This window comes from Salvelinus fontinalis, unplaced genomic scaffold, assembly GCF_029448725.1.
Source record: "Salvelinus fontinalis isolate EN_2023a unplaced genomic scaffold, ASM2944872v1 scaffold_1467, whole genome shotgun sequence".
In the NCBI taxonomy this organism is placed as follows: domain Eukaryota; kingdom Metazoa; phylum Chordata; class Actinopteri; order Salmoniformes; family Salmonidae; genus Salvelinus; species Salvelinus fontinalis.
Genome location: NW_026601676.1, coordinates 1 through 12,500, shown reverse-complemented (window position 1 = coordinate 12,500; position 12,500 = coordinate 1). Strand labels below are relative to the sequence as shown.

Here is a 12,500-nt window from a genome sequence, read left to right as displayed (position 1 = left end):
ACTACAAGTAACACAAAACACAGATGATAGAGGCTTTACTACAAGTAACACAAAACACAGATGATAGAGGCTTTACTACAAGTAACACAAAACACAGACAGAGGCTTTACTACAAGTAACACAAAACACAGACAGATACAGGCTTTACTACAAGTAACACAAAACACAGACAGATACAGGCTTTACTACAAGTAACACAAAACACAGACAGATACAGGCTTTACTACAAGTAACACAAAACACAGACAGATACAGGCTTTACTACAAGTAACACAAAACACAGACAGAGGCTTTACTACAAGTAACACAAAACACAGACAGAGGCTTTACTACAAGTAACACAAAACACAGACAGAGGCTTTACTACAAGTGACACAAAACACAGACAGATACAGGCTTTACTACAAGTAACACAAAACACAGACAGAGGCTTTACTACAAGTAACACAAAACACAGACAGATACAGGCTTTACTACAAGTAACACAAAACACAGACAGATACAGGCTTTACTACAAGTAACACAAAACACAGATGGACAGAGGCTTTACTACAAGTAACACAAAACACAGATAGAGGCTTTACTACAAGTAACACAAAACACAGATACAGGCTTTACTACAAGTAACACAAAACACAGATACAGGCTTTACTACAAGTAACACAAAACACAGACAGATACAGGCTTTACTACAAGTAACACAAAACACAGATAGAGGCTTTACTACAAGTAACACAAAACACAGATACAGGCTTTACTACAAGTAACACAAAACACAGACAGAGGCTTTACTACAAGTAACACAAAACACAGACAGATAGAGGCTTTACTACAAGTAACACAAAACACAGACAGATACAGGCTTTACTACAAGTAACACAAAACACAGACAGATACAGGCTTTACTACAAGTAACACAAAACACAGATGGACAGAGGCTTTACTACAAGTAACACAAAACACAGATAGAGGCTTTACTACAAGTAACACAAAACACAGATACAGGCTTTACTACAAGTAACACAAAACACAGATACAGGCTTTACTACAAGTAGCACAAAACACAGACAGAGGCTTTACTACAAGTAACACAAAACACAGACAGATACAGGCTTTACTACAAGTAACACAAAACACAGATACAGGCTTTACTACAAGTAGCACAAAACACAGACAGAGGCTTTACTACAAGTAACACAAAACACAGACAGATACAGGCTTTACTACAAGTAACACAAAACACAGACAGATACAGGCTTTACTACAAGTAACACAAAACACAGATACAGGCTTTACTACAAGTAGCACAAAACACAGACAGAGGCTTTACTACAAGTAACACAAAACACAGACAGATACAGGCTTTACTACAAGTAACACAAAACACAGACATATACAGGCTTTACTACAAGTGACACAAAACACAGACAGATACAGGCTTTACTACAAGTAACAATATTCTGAATAAGTTGTACTAATTCTGTGTGTTAATTTTTTTCTTTCATTTGAACTCTGGATCCATGGACCCAGAGTGTAGAGTATTCTCTAACTAAGGTACTAAGGTACTAAGGTATTCTAACTAAGGTACTAAGGTATTCTAACTAAGGTACTAAGGTACTAAGGTATTCTAACTAAGGTACTACGGTACTAAGGTACTAAGGTATTCTAACTAAGGTACTAAGGTACTAAGGTATTCTAACTAAGGTACTAAGGTACTAAGGTATTCTAACTAAGGTACTAAGGTATTCTAACTAAGGTACTAAGGTACTAAGGTATTCTAACTAAGGTATTAAGGTACTAAGGTATTCTAACTAAGGTACTAAGGTACTAAGGTATTCTAACTAAGGTACTAAGGTACTAAGGTATTCTAACTAAGGTACTAAGGTATTCTAACTAAGGTACTAAGGTATTCTAACTAAGGTACTAAGGTACTAAGGTATTCTAACTAAGGTACTAAGGTACTAAGGTATTCTAACTAAGGTACTAAGGTACTAAGGTATTCTAACTAAGGAATTAAGGTACTAAGGTATTCTAACTAAGATATTAAGGTACTAAGGTATTCTAACTAAGGTATTAAGGTACTAAGGTATTCTAACTAAGATATTAAGGTACTAAGGTATTCTAACTAAGGTATTAAGGTACTAAGGTATTCTAACTAATGTACTAAGGTACTAAGGTATTCTAACTAAGGTACTAAGGTACTAAGGTATTCTAACTAAGGTACTAAGGTATTCTCTAACTAAGGTATTAAGGTACTAAGGTATTCTAACTAAGGTATTAAGGTACTAAGGTATTCTCTAACTAAGGTAGTACTAGTCAACATAGTTGTTAAAGTAGAATGGACACATTCTATAACAACTATCAACCCTGGCATCATTGGATCATTATAAATGACTATGAATTTCAGAGAGAGAGAGAGGGTTGTGTACTGACCCGTTCTTCCCTTTGCAGACGCAGTATTAGTCAGCTCTCCACTGTGTGTGACCACCTCAGCCCGGTACACACGGCCAGGTACCAGTCCCTGGAACAGGTGTTCTCTCTGCTCCATGCCCAGCTCCTGGGCTGCCAGGGTAGTGGTTGAGCCCTCCAGGCCACCGTACAGGACCACTTGGTACCCACTCCACTCCCCTGCCCCAGGCAGCCAGCTGACGGAGAGACGATCAGTGCGCTTACCACCCTGGACGTGGAGAGAGCGCACTGGGGCTGGGACTGGGGGAGAGAAGAGGATAGAGAGGGTTATCTGGGGGTGAGGGATGGAAGAGAGAGAACAGGGGTTTGGGGGAGAAGAGAGAGAACAGGGGTTTGGGGGAGAAGAGAGAGAACAGGGGTTTGGGGGGATGGTTAAGGGGGAGAAGAGAGAGAACAGGGGTTTGGGGGGATGGTTAAGGGGGAGTAGAGAGAGAACAGGGGTTTGGGGGAGTAGAGAGAGAACAGGGGTTTTGGGGAGAAGAGAGAGAACAGGGGTTTGGGGGAGTAGAGAGAGAACAGGGGTTTGGGGGAGAAGAGAGAGAACAGGGGTTTGGGGGAGAAGAGAGAGAGCAGGGGTTTGGGGGGAGAAGAGAGAGAATAGGGGTTTGGGGGAGAAGAGAGGGAACAGGGGTTTGGGGAGAAGAGAGAGAACAGGGGTTTGGGGGAGAAGAGCGAGAACAGGGGTTTGGGGGGAGAAGAGAGAGAACAGGGGTTTGGGGAGAAGAGAGAGAACAGGGGTTTGGGGAGAAGAGAGAGAACAGGGGTTTGGGGGGAGAAGAGAGAGAACAGGGGTTTGGGGAGAAGAGAGAGATCAGGGGTTTGGGGGAGAAGAGAGAGAACAGGGGTTTGGGGAGAAGAGAGAGAACAGGGGTTTGGGGGAGAAGAGAGAGAACAGGGGTTTGGGGGAGAAGAGAGAGAACAGGGGTTTGGGGGAGAAGAGAGAGAACAGGGGTTTGGGGGGAGAAGAGAGAGAACAGGGGTTTGGGGGAGAAGAGAGAGAACGGGGGTTTGGGGGAGAAGAGAGAGAACAGGGGTTTGGGGGGAGAAGAGAGAGAACAGGGGTTTGGGGGGAGAAGAGAGAGAACCGGGGTTTGGGGAGAAGAGAGAGAACAGGGGTTTGGGGGGAGAAGAGAGAGAACAGGGGTTTGGGGGGAGAAGAGAGAGAACAGGGGTTTGGGGAGAAGAGAGAGAACAGGGGTTTGGGGGGAGAAGAGAGAGAACAGGGGTTTGGGGAGAAGAGAGAGAACAGGGGTTTGGGGAGAAGAGAGAGAACAGGGGTTTGGGGGAGAAGAGAGAGAACAGGGGTTTGGGGGAGAAGAGAGAGAACAGGGGTTTGGGGGAGAAGAGAGAGAACAGGGGTTTGGGGGGATGGTTAAGGGGGAGAAGAGAGAGAACAGCGGTTTGGGGGAGAAGAGAGAGACAGGGGTTTGGGGGAGAAGAGAGAGAACAGGGGTTTGGGGGAGTAGAGAGAGAACAGGGGTTTGGGTGGATGGTTAAGGGGGAGAAGAGAGAGAACAGGGGTTTGGGGGAGAAGAGAGAGAACAGGGGTTTGGGGGAGAAGAGAGAGAACAGGGGTTTGGGGGAGAAGAGAGAGAACAGGGGTTTGGGGGGATGGTTAAGGGGGAGTAGAGAGAACAGGGGTTTGGGGGAGAAGAGCGAGAACAGGGCGATAGAGTTAGTTCATGCTCTGTTGTATTATCAAGAGGAAAGGAGAAACCCCTGTTCTCTCTTTTTAATAAATGTGCAAAAATGTCTAAAAACCTGTTTTTGCTTTGCCATTATGGGGTATTGTGATGTCATTATGGGGTATTGTGATGTCATTATGGGGTATTGTGATGTCATTATGGGGTATTGTGATGTCATTATGGGGTATTGTGATGCCATTATGGGGTATTGTGATGCCATCATGGGGTATTGTGATGTCATTATGGGGTATTGTGTGTACATTGATGAGGACATTTAAACAAAATAAAAAAAGAATAAGGCTGTAACGTAACAAAATGTGGAAAAAGTCAAGGGGTCTGAATACATTTCCGAAAGCACTGTAACAATGGCTGACTGTGGACTTGAACACCTTCTCACAAAGCATCTATCTTGATGATGCAGAGGTTGTTGATTCTGCTCAACGCCAAGTCTTTTTGTGTCACACTCCTGATAGAAACAACAATAACACCAGAGACACATTAACAGAAACCACTGGCTCAGTGGGGAAAACCTCAAGGCGTTACACTCATTTGCATTTAGATTGTAATAATGACAGCGGCGCTGTGAAAGAAGAGATTGTCATTGACAGACAGACGCACCACTTCAGATGCTGTGGGGTGTTACCCTGTCTGACACTTGTGGTTTTTAGAATGACTTGTATGTTCATCTAAAGTTGTAGCAGACATTTGGCTTGTTAGACACAATATACGTTGTGTAAACAGCCTATGGCCTTGGCCCATAAACAAATGTACAGCGATTAGCTTTCACATTCAGCTGAATGAATGTGCTGTTTCTTTAGAGGAGGACACGGAGTCAGGAAGGAAATGTGATCCCTAAAATTCCTACATTCAGAATGAATGCTGATGCCTTGACAGGAACTAATGGTGATCCATAATAAACCTCAGGAAGAGTAGCTGCTGCCTTGGCAGGAACTAATCGTGATCCATAATAAACCCCAGGAAGAGTAGCTGCTGCCTTGGCAGGAACTAATGAGAATCCATAATAAACGTCAGGAAGAGTAGCTGCTGTCTTGGCAGGAACTAATCGTGATCCATAATAAACCTCAGGAAGAGTAGCTGCTGTCTTGGCAGGAACTAATGAGGATCCATAATAAACCCCAGGAAGAGTAGCTGCTGCCTTGGCAGGAACTAATGAGGATCCATAATAAACCCCAGGAAGAGTTGCTGCTGCCTTGGCAGGAACTAATGAGGATCCTTAATAAATACAAATATTATTATTCATACACTACTCCTGGGTGAAATACATGTCAACGCAAACGGAGTTTGAGGTGTGCTTGATTTAGCTTGGATTTTGTGTTGTGCTTGATTTAGCTTGGAGTTTGAGGTGTGCTTGATTTAGCTTGGAGTTTGAGGTGTGCTTGATTTAGCTTGGAGTTTGAGGTGTGCTTGATTTAGCTTGGATTTTGTGTTGTGCTTGATTTAGCTTGGAGTTTGAGGTGTGCTTGATTTAGCTTGGAGTTTGAGGTGTGCATGATTTAGCTTGGACTTTGAGGTGTGCTTGATTTAGCTTGCAGTTTGAGGTGTGCTTGATTTAGCTTGGAGTTTGAGGTGCGCTTGATTTAGCTTGGAGTTTGAGGTGTGCTTGATTTAGCTTGGAGTTTGAGGTGTGCTTGATTTAGCTTGGAGTTTGAGGTGTGCTTGATTTAGCTTGGAGTTTGAGGTGTGCTTGATTTAGCTTGGAGTTTGAGGTGTGCTTGATTTAGCTTGGAGTTTGAGGTGTGCTTGATTTAGCTTGGAGTTTGAGGTGTGTTTGATTTAGCTTGGAGTTTGAGGTGTGCTTGATTTAGCTTGGAGTTTGGGACGGTTTTTGGACTACAAAATATTTTACCCAGGTGTGTCAGATAATTTCAGTGTGTGTCCATCTCACCTGTCCGTGCTAGTATAGATGAGTCACTGCTCATTCCTCTGCTCACCTGTCCGTGCTAGTATAGATGAGTCACTGCTCATGCCTCTGCTCACCTGTCCGTGCTAGTATAGATGAGTCACTGCTCATTCCTCTGCTCACCTGTCCGTGCTAGGATATATGAGTCACTGCTCATTCCTCTGCTCACCTGTTTGTGCTAGGATATATGAGTCACTGCTCATTCCTCTGCTCACCTGTCTGTGCTAGTATAGATGAGTCACTGCTCATTCCTCTGCTCACCTGTCCGTGCTAGTATAGATGAATCACTGCTCATTCCTCTGCTCACCTGTCCGTGCTAGTATAGATGAGTCACTGCTCATTCCTCTGCTCACCTGTCCGTGCTAGTATAGATGAGTCACTGCTCATGTCTCTGCTCACCTGTCCGTGCTAGTATAGATGAGTCACTGCTCATTCCTCTGCTCGCCTGTCCGTGCTAGTATAGATGAGTCACTGCTCATGCCTCTGCTCACCTGTCCGTGCTAGTATAGATGAGTCACTGCTCATGCCTCTGCTCACCTGTCTGTGCTAGTATAGATGAGTCACTGCTCATTCCTCTGCTCACCTGTCTGTGCTAGTATAGATGAGTCACTGCTCATTCCTCTGCTCACCTGTCCGTGCTAGTATAGATGAGTCACTGCTCATTCCTCTGCTCACCTGTCCGTGCTAGTATAGATGAGTCACTGCTCATTCCTCTGCTCACCTGTCCGTGCTAGTATAGATGAGTCACTGCTCATTCCTCTGCTCACCTGTCCGTGCTAGTATAGATGAGTCACTGCTCATTCCTCTGCTCACCTGTCCGTGCTAGTATAGATGAGTCACTGCTCATTCCTCTGCTCACCTGTCCGTGCTAGTATAGATGAGTCACTGCCCATTCCTCTGCTCACCTGTCCGTGCTAGTATAGATGAGTCACTGCTCATTCCTCTGCTCACCTGTCCGTGCTAGTATAGATGAGTCACTGCTCATGTCTCTGCTCACCTGTCCGTGCTAGTATAGATGAGTCACTGCTCATGTCTCTGCTCACCTGTCCGTGCTAGGATAGATGAGTCACTGCTCATTCCTCTGCTCACCTGTCCGTGCTAGGATAGATGAGTCACTGCTCATTCCTCTGCTCCTGCTCACCACCTCCATCTTGTACAGCGTCCCTGGGACCAGACCAGAGAAGGAGCACGTCTGGGTCCCGGCCTCCACGGTCTGACGGCCACGCAACGTCTCGTCAACGTTATACAGGAACAGGTCGTAACCGTCCACGTAGCCCTCGGACGGGCGCCAGATGAAACTCAGACCGCTGGTGTTGGCAGTCATCACGGTCAGACCGTTGACTGCAGCTGGACCTGAGGGAGGGAAAGAGGGAGAGAGGGAAGGAGGGAGGTAAGGAGAGAGAGAGAGAGATTTATTTTAAGTTAAGTTATTACCTGATACAGTAATAAGGAATGTCTCTGATACAGTAATAATGAATGTCTCTGATACAGTAATAATGAATATCTCTGATACAGTAATAATGAATATCTCTGATACAGTAATAATGAATATCTCTGATACAGTAATAATGAATATCTCTGATACAGTAATAATGAATGTCTCTGATACAGTAATAATGAATATCTCTGATACAGTAATAATGAATGTCTCTGATACAGTAATAATGAATATCTCTGATACAGTAATAATGAATGTCTCTGATACAGTAATAATGAATGTCTCTGATACAGTAATAATGAATATCTCTGATACAGTAATAATGAATGTCTCTGATACAGTAATAATGAATATCTCTCATACAGTAATAATGAATATCTCTGATACAGTAATAATGAATATCTCTGATACAGTAATAATGAATGTCTCTGATACAGTAATAATGAATGTCTCTGATACAGTAATAATGAATATCTCTGATACAGTAATAATGAATATCTCTGATACAGTAATAATGAATATCTCTGATACAGGAAAAGTGGTTCTTCTTACGTGTCTGTCCCTCAGTCACGGCCTCCTTGCCATAGATCCCTCCACTGACAGATACGACCCGAACCCGGTACCACTTCCCAGGGGTCAGCTGGTCGAAGAGGTGCTTGGTGGAGCCCTGGGGCATGGAAATATTAGAGACTAGGTCACGTCCATCATCCAGGAGCTGGATCTTATAACCCTCGTACACTCCCACTGGAGTCTCCCAGGTCACTGTTAGACTGTGGGTGGTGTGGTCACTGTCTGCCTGGAGCGCTGTCACTGTGGAGGGGACTGGAGAGAGAGAGAGAGAGAGAGAGAGAGAGAGAGAGAGAGAGAGAGAGAGAGAGAGAGAGAGAGAGAGAGAGAGAGATGTTATGGAGATCAGACAGTAGATAGTTAGACTGTGGGTGGTGGGGGGACTGGACTGGTTAGACATCACCCAATGGCTGGTTAGACATCACCCATGGCTGGGAGGGGACAGACACAGGGAGAGGTTAGACATCACCCATGGCTGGGAGGGGACAGACACAGGGAGAGGTTAGACATCACCCATGGCTGGGAGGGGACTGGACAGATCCAGGAAGAGGTGATGATAATGATGACAATGACAACTGTTGTTGATAATGATGACAATGACAACTGTTGATGATAATGATGACAATGACAACTGTTGATGATAATGATGACAATGACAACTGTTGATGATAATGATGACAATGACAACTGTTGTTGATAATGATGACAATAACAACTGTTGTTGATAATGATGACAATGAATGCTGTTGATGATAATGATGACAATGACAACTGTTGATGATAATGATGACAATGACAACTGTTGTTGATAATGATGACAATGACAACTGTTGATGATAATGATGACAATGACAACTGTTGATGATAATGATGACAATGACAACTGTTGTTGATAATGATGACAATGACAACTGTTGATGATAATGATGACAATGACAACTGTTGATGGTAATGACAGCTGTTGTTCTGCTATAATTCAAGCCAAAGCCCTGTGTGTCTTCATGGCTCCAGTCCAAGCTATTTGTTATCATACAGGTATATTCTGAGCATCCCTCTCACCTGTTCATCCAGTATCACTGCTGTTATTTACCAGTGTTCCACTCAGGGACTGAGCTGTCCCCTCCCTCCCTCCCTCCCTCCCTCCCTCCCTCCCTCCCTCCCTCCCTCCCTGCCTCTCCTCCCTCCCTCCCTCCCTCCCTCCCTCCCTCCCTCTCCCTCCTGCCCCTCCCTCCCTCCCTCCCTCCCTCTCCCTCCTGCCCCTCCATCCCTCCCTCCCTCCCTCCCTCCCTCCCTCCCTCCCTCCTCCCTCCCTCCCTCCCTCCTTCTCACCTGTTCGTCCAGTAGTAGTTGAATGATTGACCAGTATTCCACTCAGGGACTGAGCTGTCCCCTCCCTCCCCCTCCCTCCCTCCCTCCCTCCCTCCCTCTCTCCCTCTCTCCCTCCCTCCCTCCCTCCCTCCCTCCTTCTCACCTGTTCGTCCAGTAGTAGTTGAATGATTGACCAGTATTCCACTCAGGGACTGAGCTGTCCCTCCCTCCCTCCCTGCCTCTCCTCCCTCCCTCCCTCCCTCCCTGCCTCTCCCCCCCCCCCCCCCCCTCCCTCCCTCCCTCCCTCCCTCCCTCCCTCTCACCTGTTCGTCCAGTAGTAGTTGAATGATTGACCAGTATTCCACTCAGGGACTGAACCTCGACCCCGTACAGCTGTCCTGGTACCAGACCCTGAAAGTCCAGCTCAGTGACGTGTTTGGGGACAGGTCTGGTCTCCAGAAGGTGTCCTCCCTGGGATAGGGACACGGTGTACATGTCCACGTCCCCATCACCAGGGGTCCAGAACACCCTCAGACTGGCAGCCTGGTCCCCTGGCCGGGCATGGAGGTTCCTCACCTGGCTGGGGACTGGGGGGGTTGAGAGAGAAGGCAGAGAGACAGGAGTGAAGGGAAGGGGCGGGGGGGGGGGGGGGGGATGGGTCAGAATGTGGATCACTTACATAAAGATAAGTTGAAGACTGGCTGAAAAACAATGTGGTGTTTTTTATTTTAAAATCTTTAGATGATGTTCTACGGAATGAAGTGATAACAATAGGTTATTCTGTTGTTTTACCTGAAATACCTGGGACAGAAATGCTATGAAACGCAATGTGAGGTTATTTCAGAAACCAACCCGGGCAGCTGTCCACTCTGTTTCCCCACTGACCTGTCCTGCCCTCGATGAACTGCGGTCTCTGGTTGGGTCCGCTGAAGGTGGACACCACGATCTTGTACAGGCGTCCCGGGGTGAGCGAGGCCAGGCGGTGGTCACGGGCCTCGTTGCCCAGGGTTACGGGCGGGTAAACCCGCGTGTCGTTGAAGAGAATCTGGACCTCGTAGTGATCAACGTCCCCCAGCGCTGGAGACCATGTGACCACTAGATCACCTGTACCACTGTCACCCAGGGCCAGGCTCCGCACCGCAGAGGGGACTATGGAGACAGTCAAATATAACTTTATTTAAAGATTTAAACTATTCACACTACACCAAAGGGCTCAATGGTTTAGTTGGCTGAGGGGAATTTGACCCATGATGCCCACTAGTTTAAAACTTCTTAAGGCTAGGGGGCAGTATTTTGACGTCCGGATGAAAAGCGTGCCCAAAGTAAACTGCCTGCTACTCAGGCCCAGAAGCTAGGATATGCATATTATTAGTAGATTTGGATCGAAAACATTCGGAAGTTTCTAAAACTGTTTGTATAATGTCTGTGAGTATAACAGAACTGAACAGGCGAAACCCTGAGCACAATCCAACCAGGGATTTTCTTTTTTAGGTCAATGTGTTTTCCATTCGTTTTCTATGGGAAACTATATTTATGAGGAACCTGGTTGCAGTTCCTATGGCTTCCACTAGATGTCAACAGTCTTTAGAAATTGGTTGATGTTTTTCTTTTGAGAAATGAAGAAGTAGTCACTCCAGGTGGACTCTACTGTTTTGGTGCGCTCGACCTGGAGCGTGCTTCACGTTATTTTCATCTGGTATTGAACACAGTTTATCCCGTCTTAAATTGTATCGATTCTTTACATTTTAGGATATCTAAGGTTGGATTAGGAAAGTTGTTTGAAATGTTTGGACCAAGTGTACAGGTAACTTATTAGATACTTTGTAGTCATGTTGGGCGAGTTGAAACCGGTGTATTTCTGAATCAAACGCGCCAAATAAATGGACATTTTGGGGATATAAAGAAGGAATTTATTGATTTTGTGATGTTTCTGGGACATTTTGGAGTGCCAACAGAAGAAGATCTTCAAAGGTAAGGCATGAATTATATCGTTATTTCTGACTTTTGTGTAGCACCTGCCTGGTTGAAACATGATTTTCATGTGTTGGTATGCGGGGCGCTGTCCTCAGATAATCGCATGGTCTGCATTCGCCGTAAAGCCTTTTTGAAATCTGATACTGCGGCTGGATTAACAAGAAGTTAAGATGTATTTTGATGTATAATACTTGTATGTTTTATGAACTCTTATTATGAGTATTTCTGTTTTTGAATTTAGCGCGCTGCAATTTCACTGGATGTTGTCAAATCAATCCCGTTACCGGGATTCGAGCGGGAATGGGGGTGAAGGGATCCCGTTACCGGGATTCGAGTGGGAATGGGGGTGAAGGGATCCCGTTACCGGGATTCGAGCAGGAAATGGGGGTGAAGGGATCCCTAACAGGTTTTAAGGTTGACTTTGCGCTGCAAAATGTTACTGAATGTGATCGTAGGTACAATTCCCATGCGCTGAATTCTAGATTTCACACCTACAAATTCTTCCAAATAAGTTGTATATTGGTTTTCCATGGACTTGGCCACACAGAACACTCAGTAGTACAGCCTTTTACTTAAACCTTCTACCAACACTGCAGTAGCAATACACACATAATCCTAGCCTGTAGTTAATAGACTCACATGTTCTTCCGTCAGTAGAAACAGTGGACTGGTACTCTCCGCTCCAGGTGCTGACAGTGACCGTATAAAGCCTCCCAGGGACCAGGGAGCTGAACACACAGTCGTTCTGCGACCGCGCCACCGTCTGGTTCTGGACCACCGTCTTGTTGTACTTAATGACCACCTCGTAACGGTCCAAGTCTCCAGACGCATGACGCCAGTAGACTTTCAGGAAGTCGTCCCTCGCAGAGTGGATGGCGTTGGGGTTCTGGACACTGGAGGGTTCTGGGTAGAGAGAGGGGTAGAGGAGATGTCATGAGGTCAAGAGGTCAATTGGATGTGGGGTGTTTTTCATCAAACACAACACTGGTGTTATTTTAAGAGATACACATTTTCTCCAAAAGATTTTCCTCCAAATGTTCCCTACCAATTGAACAATTTGTCTCCTAGATCACCAGAAAAAAAATGTATATTAACACATTCATCCATGTAACTATATACAGTGAATTCGGGAAAGTAT

At 45.4% G+C, this 12,500-nt stretch overlaps 1 protein-coding gene across 1 annotated transcript in view; it reads right to left on the bottom strand.

Annotated features, from left to right (window-relative positions):
- Positions 1-12,265, bottom strand: part of LOC129849462 (receptor-type tyrosine-protein phosphatase beta-like) — a gene marked incomplete at its 5' end in the record, with an annotated part of 29,905 nt that extends 17,640 nt beyond the window's left edge. The window contains 6 exons of the mRNA XM_055916288.1: positions 2,434-2,709; positions 7,165-7,428; positions 8,066-8,335; positions 9,712-9,975; positions 10,274-10,537; positions 12,002-12,265. Coding sequence (XP_055772263.1) covers positions 2,434-2,709; positions 7,165-7,428; positions 8,066-8,335; positions 9,712-9,975; positions 10,274-10,537; positions 12,002-12,265 — 1,602 coding nt within the window. The remainder of the gene's footprint in view (positions 1-2,433; positions 2,710-7,164; positions 7,429-8,065; positions 8,336-9,711; positions 9,976-10,273; positions 10,538-12,001) is intronic.
- Positions 12,266-12,500: the final 235 nt, after the last annotated feature.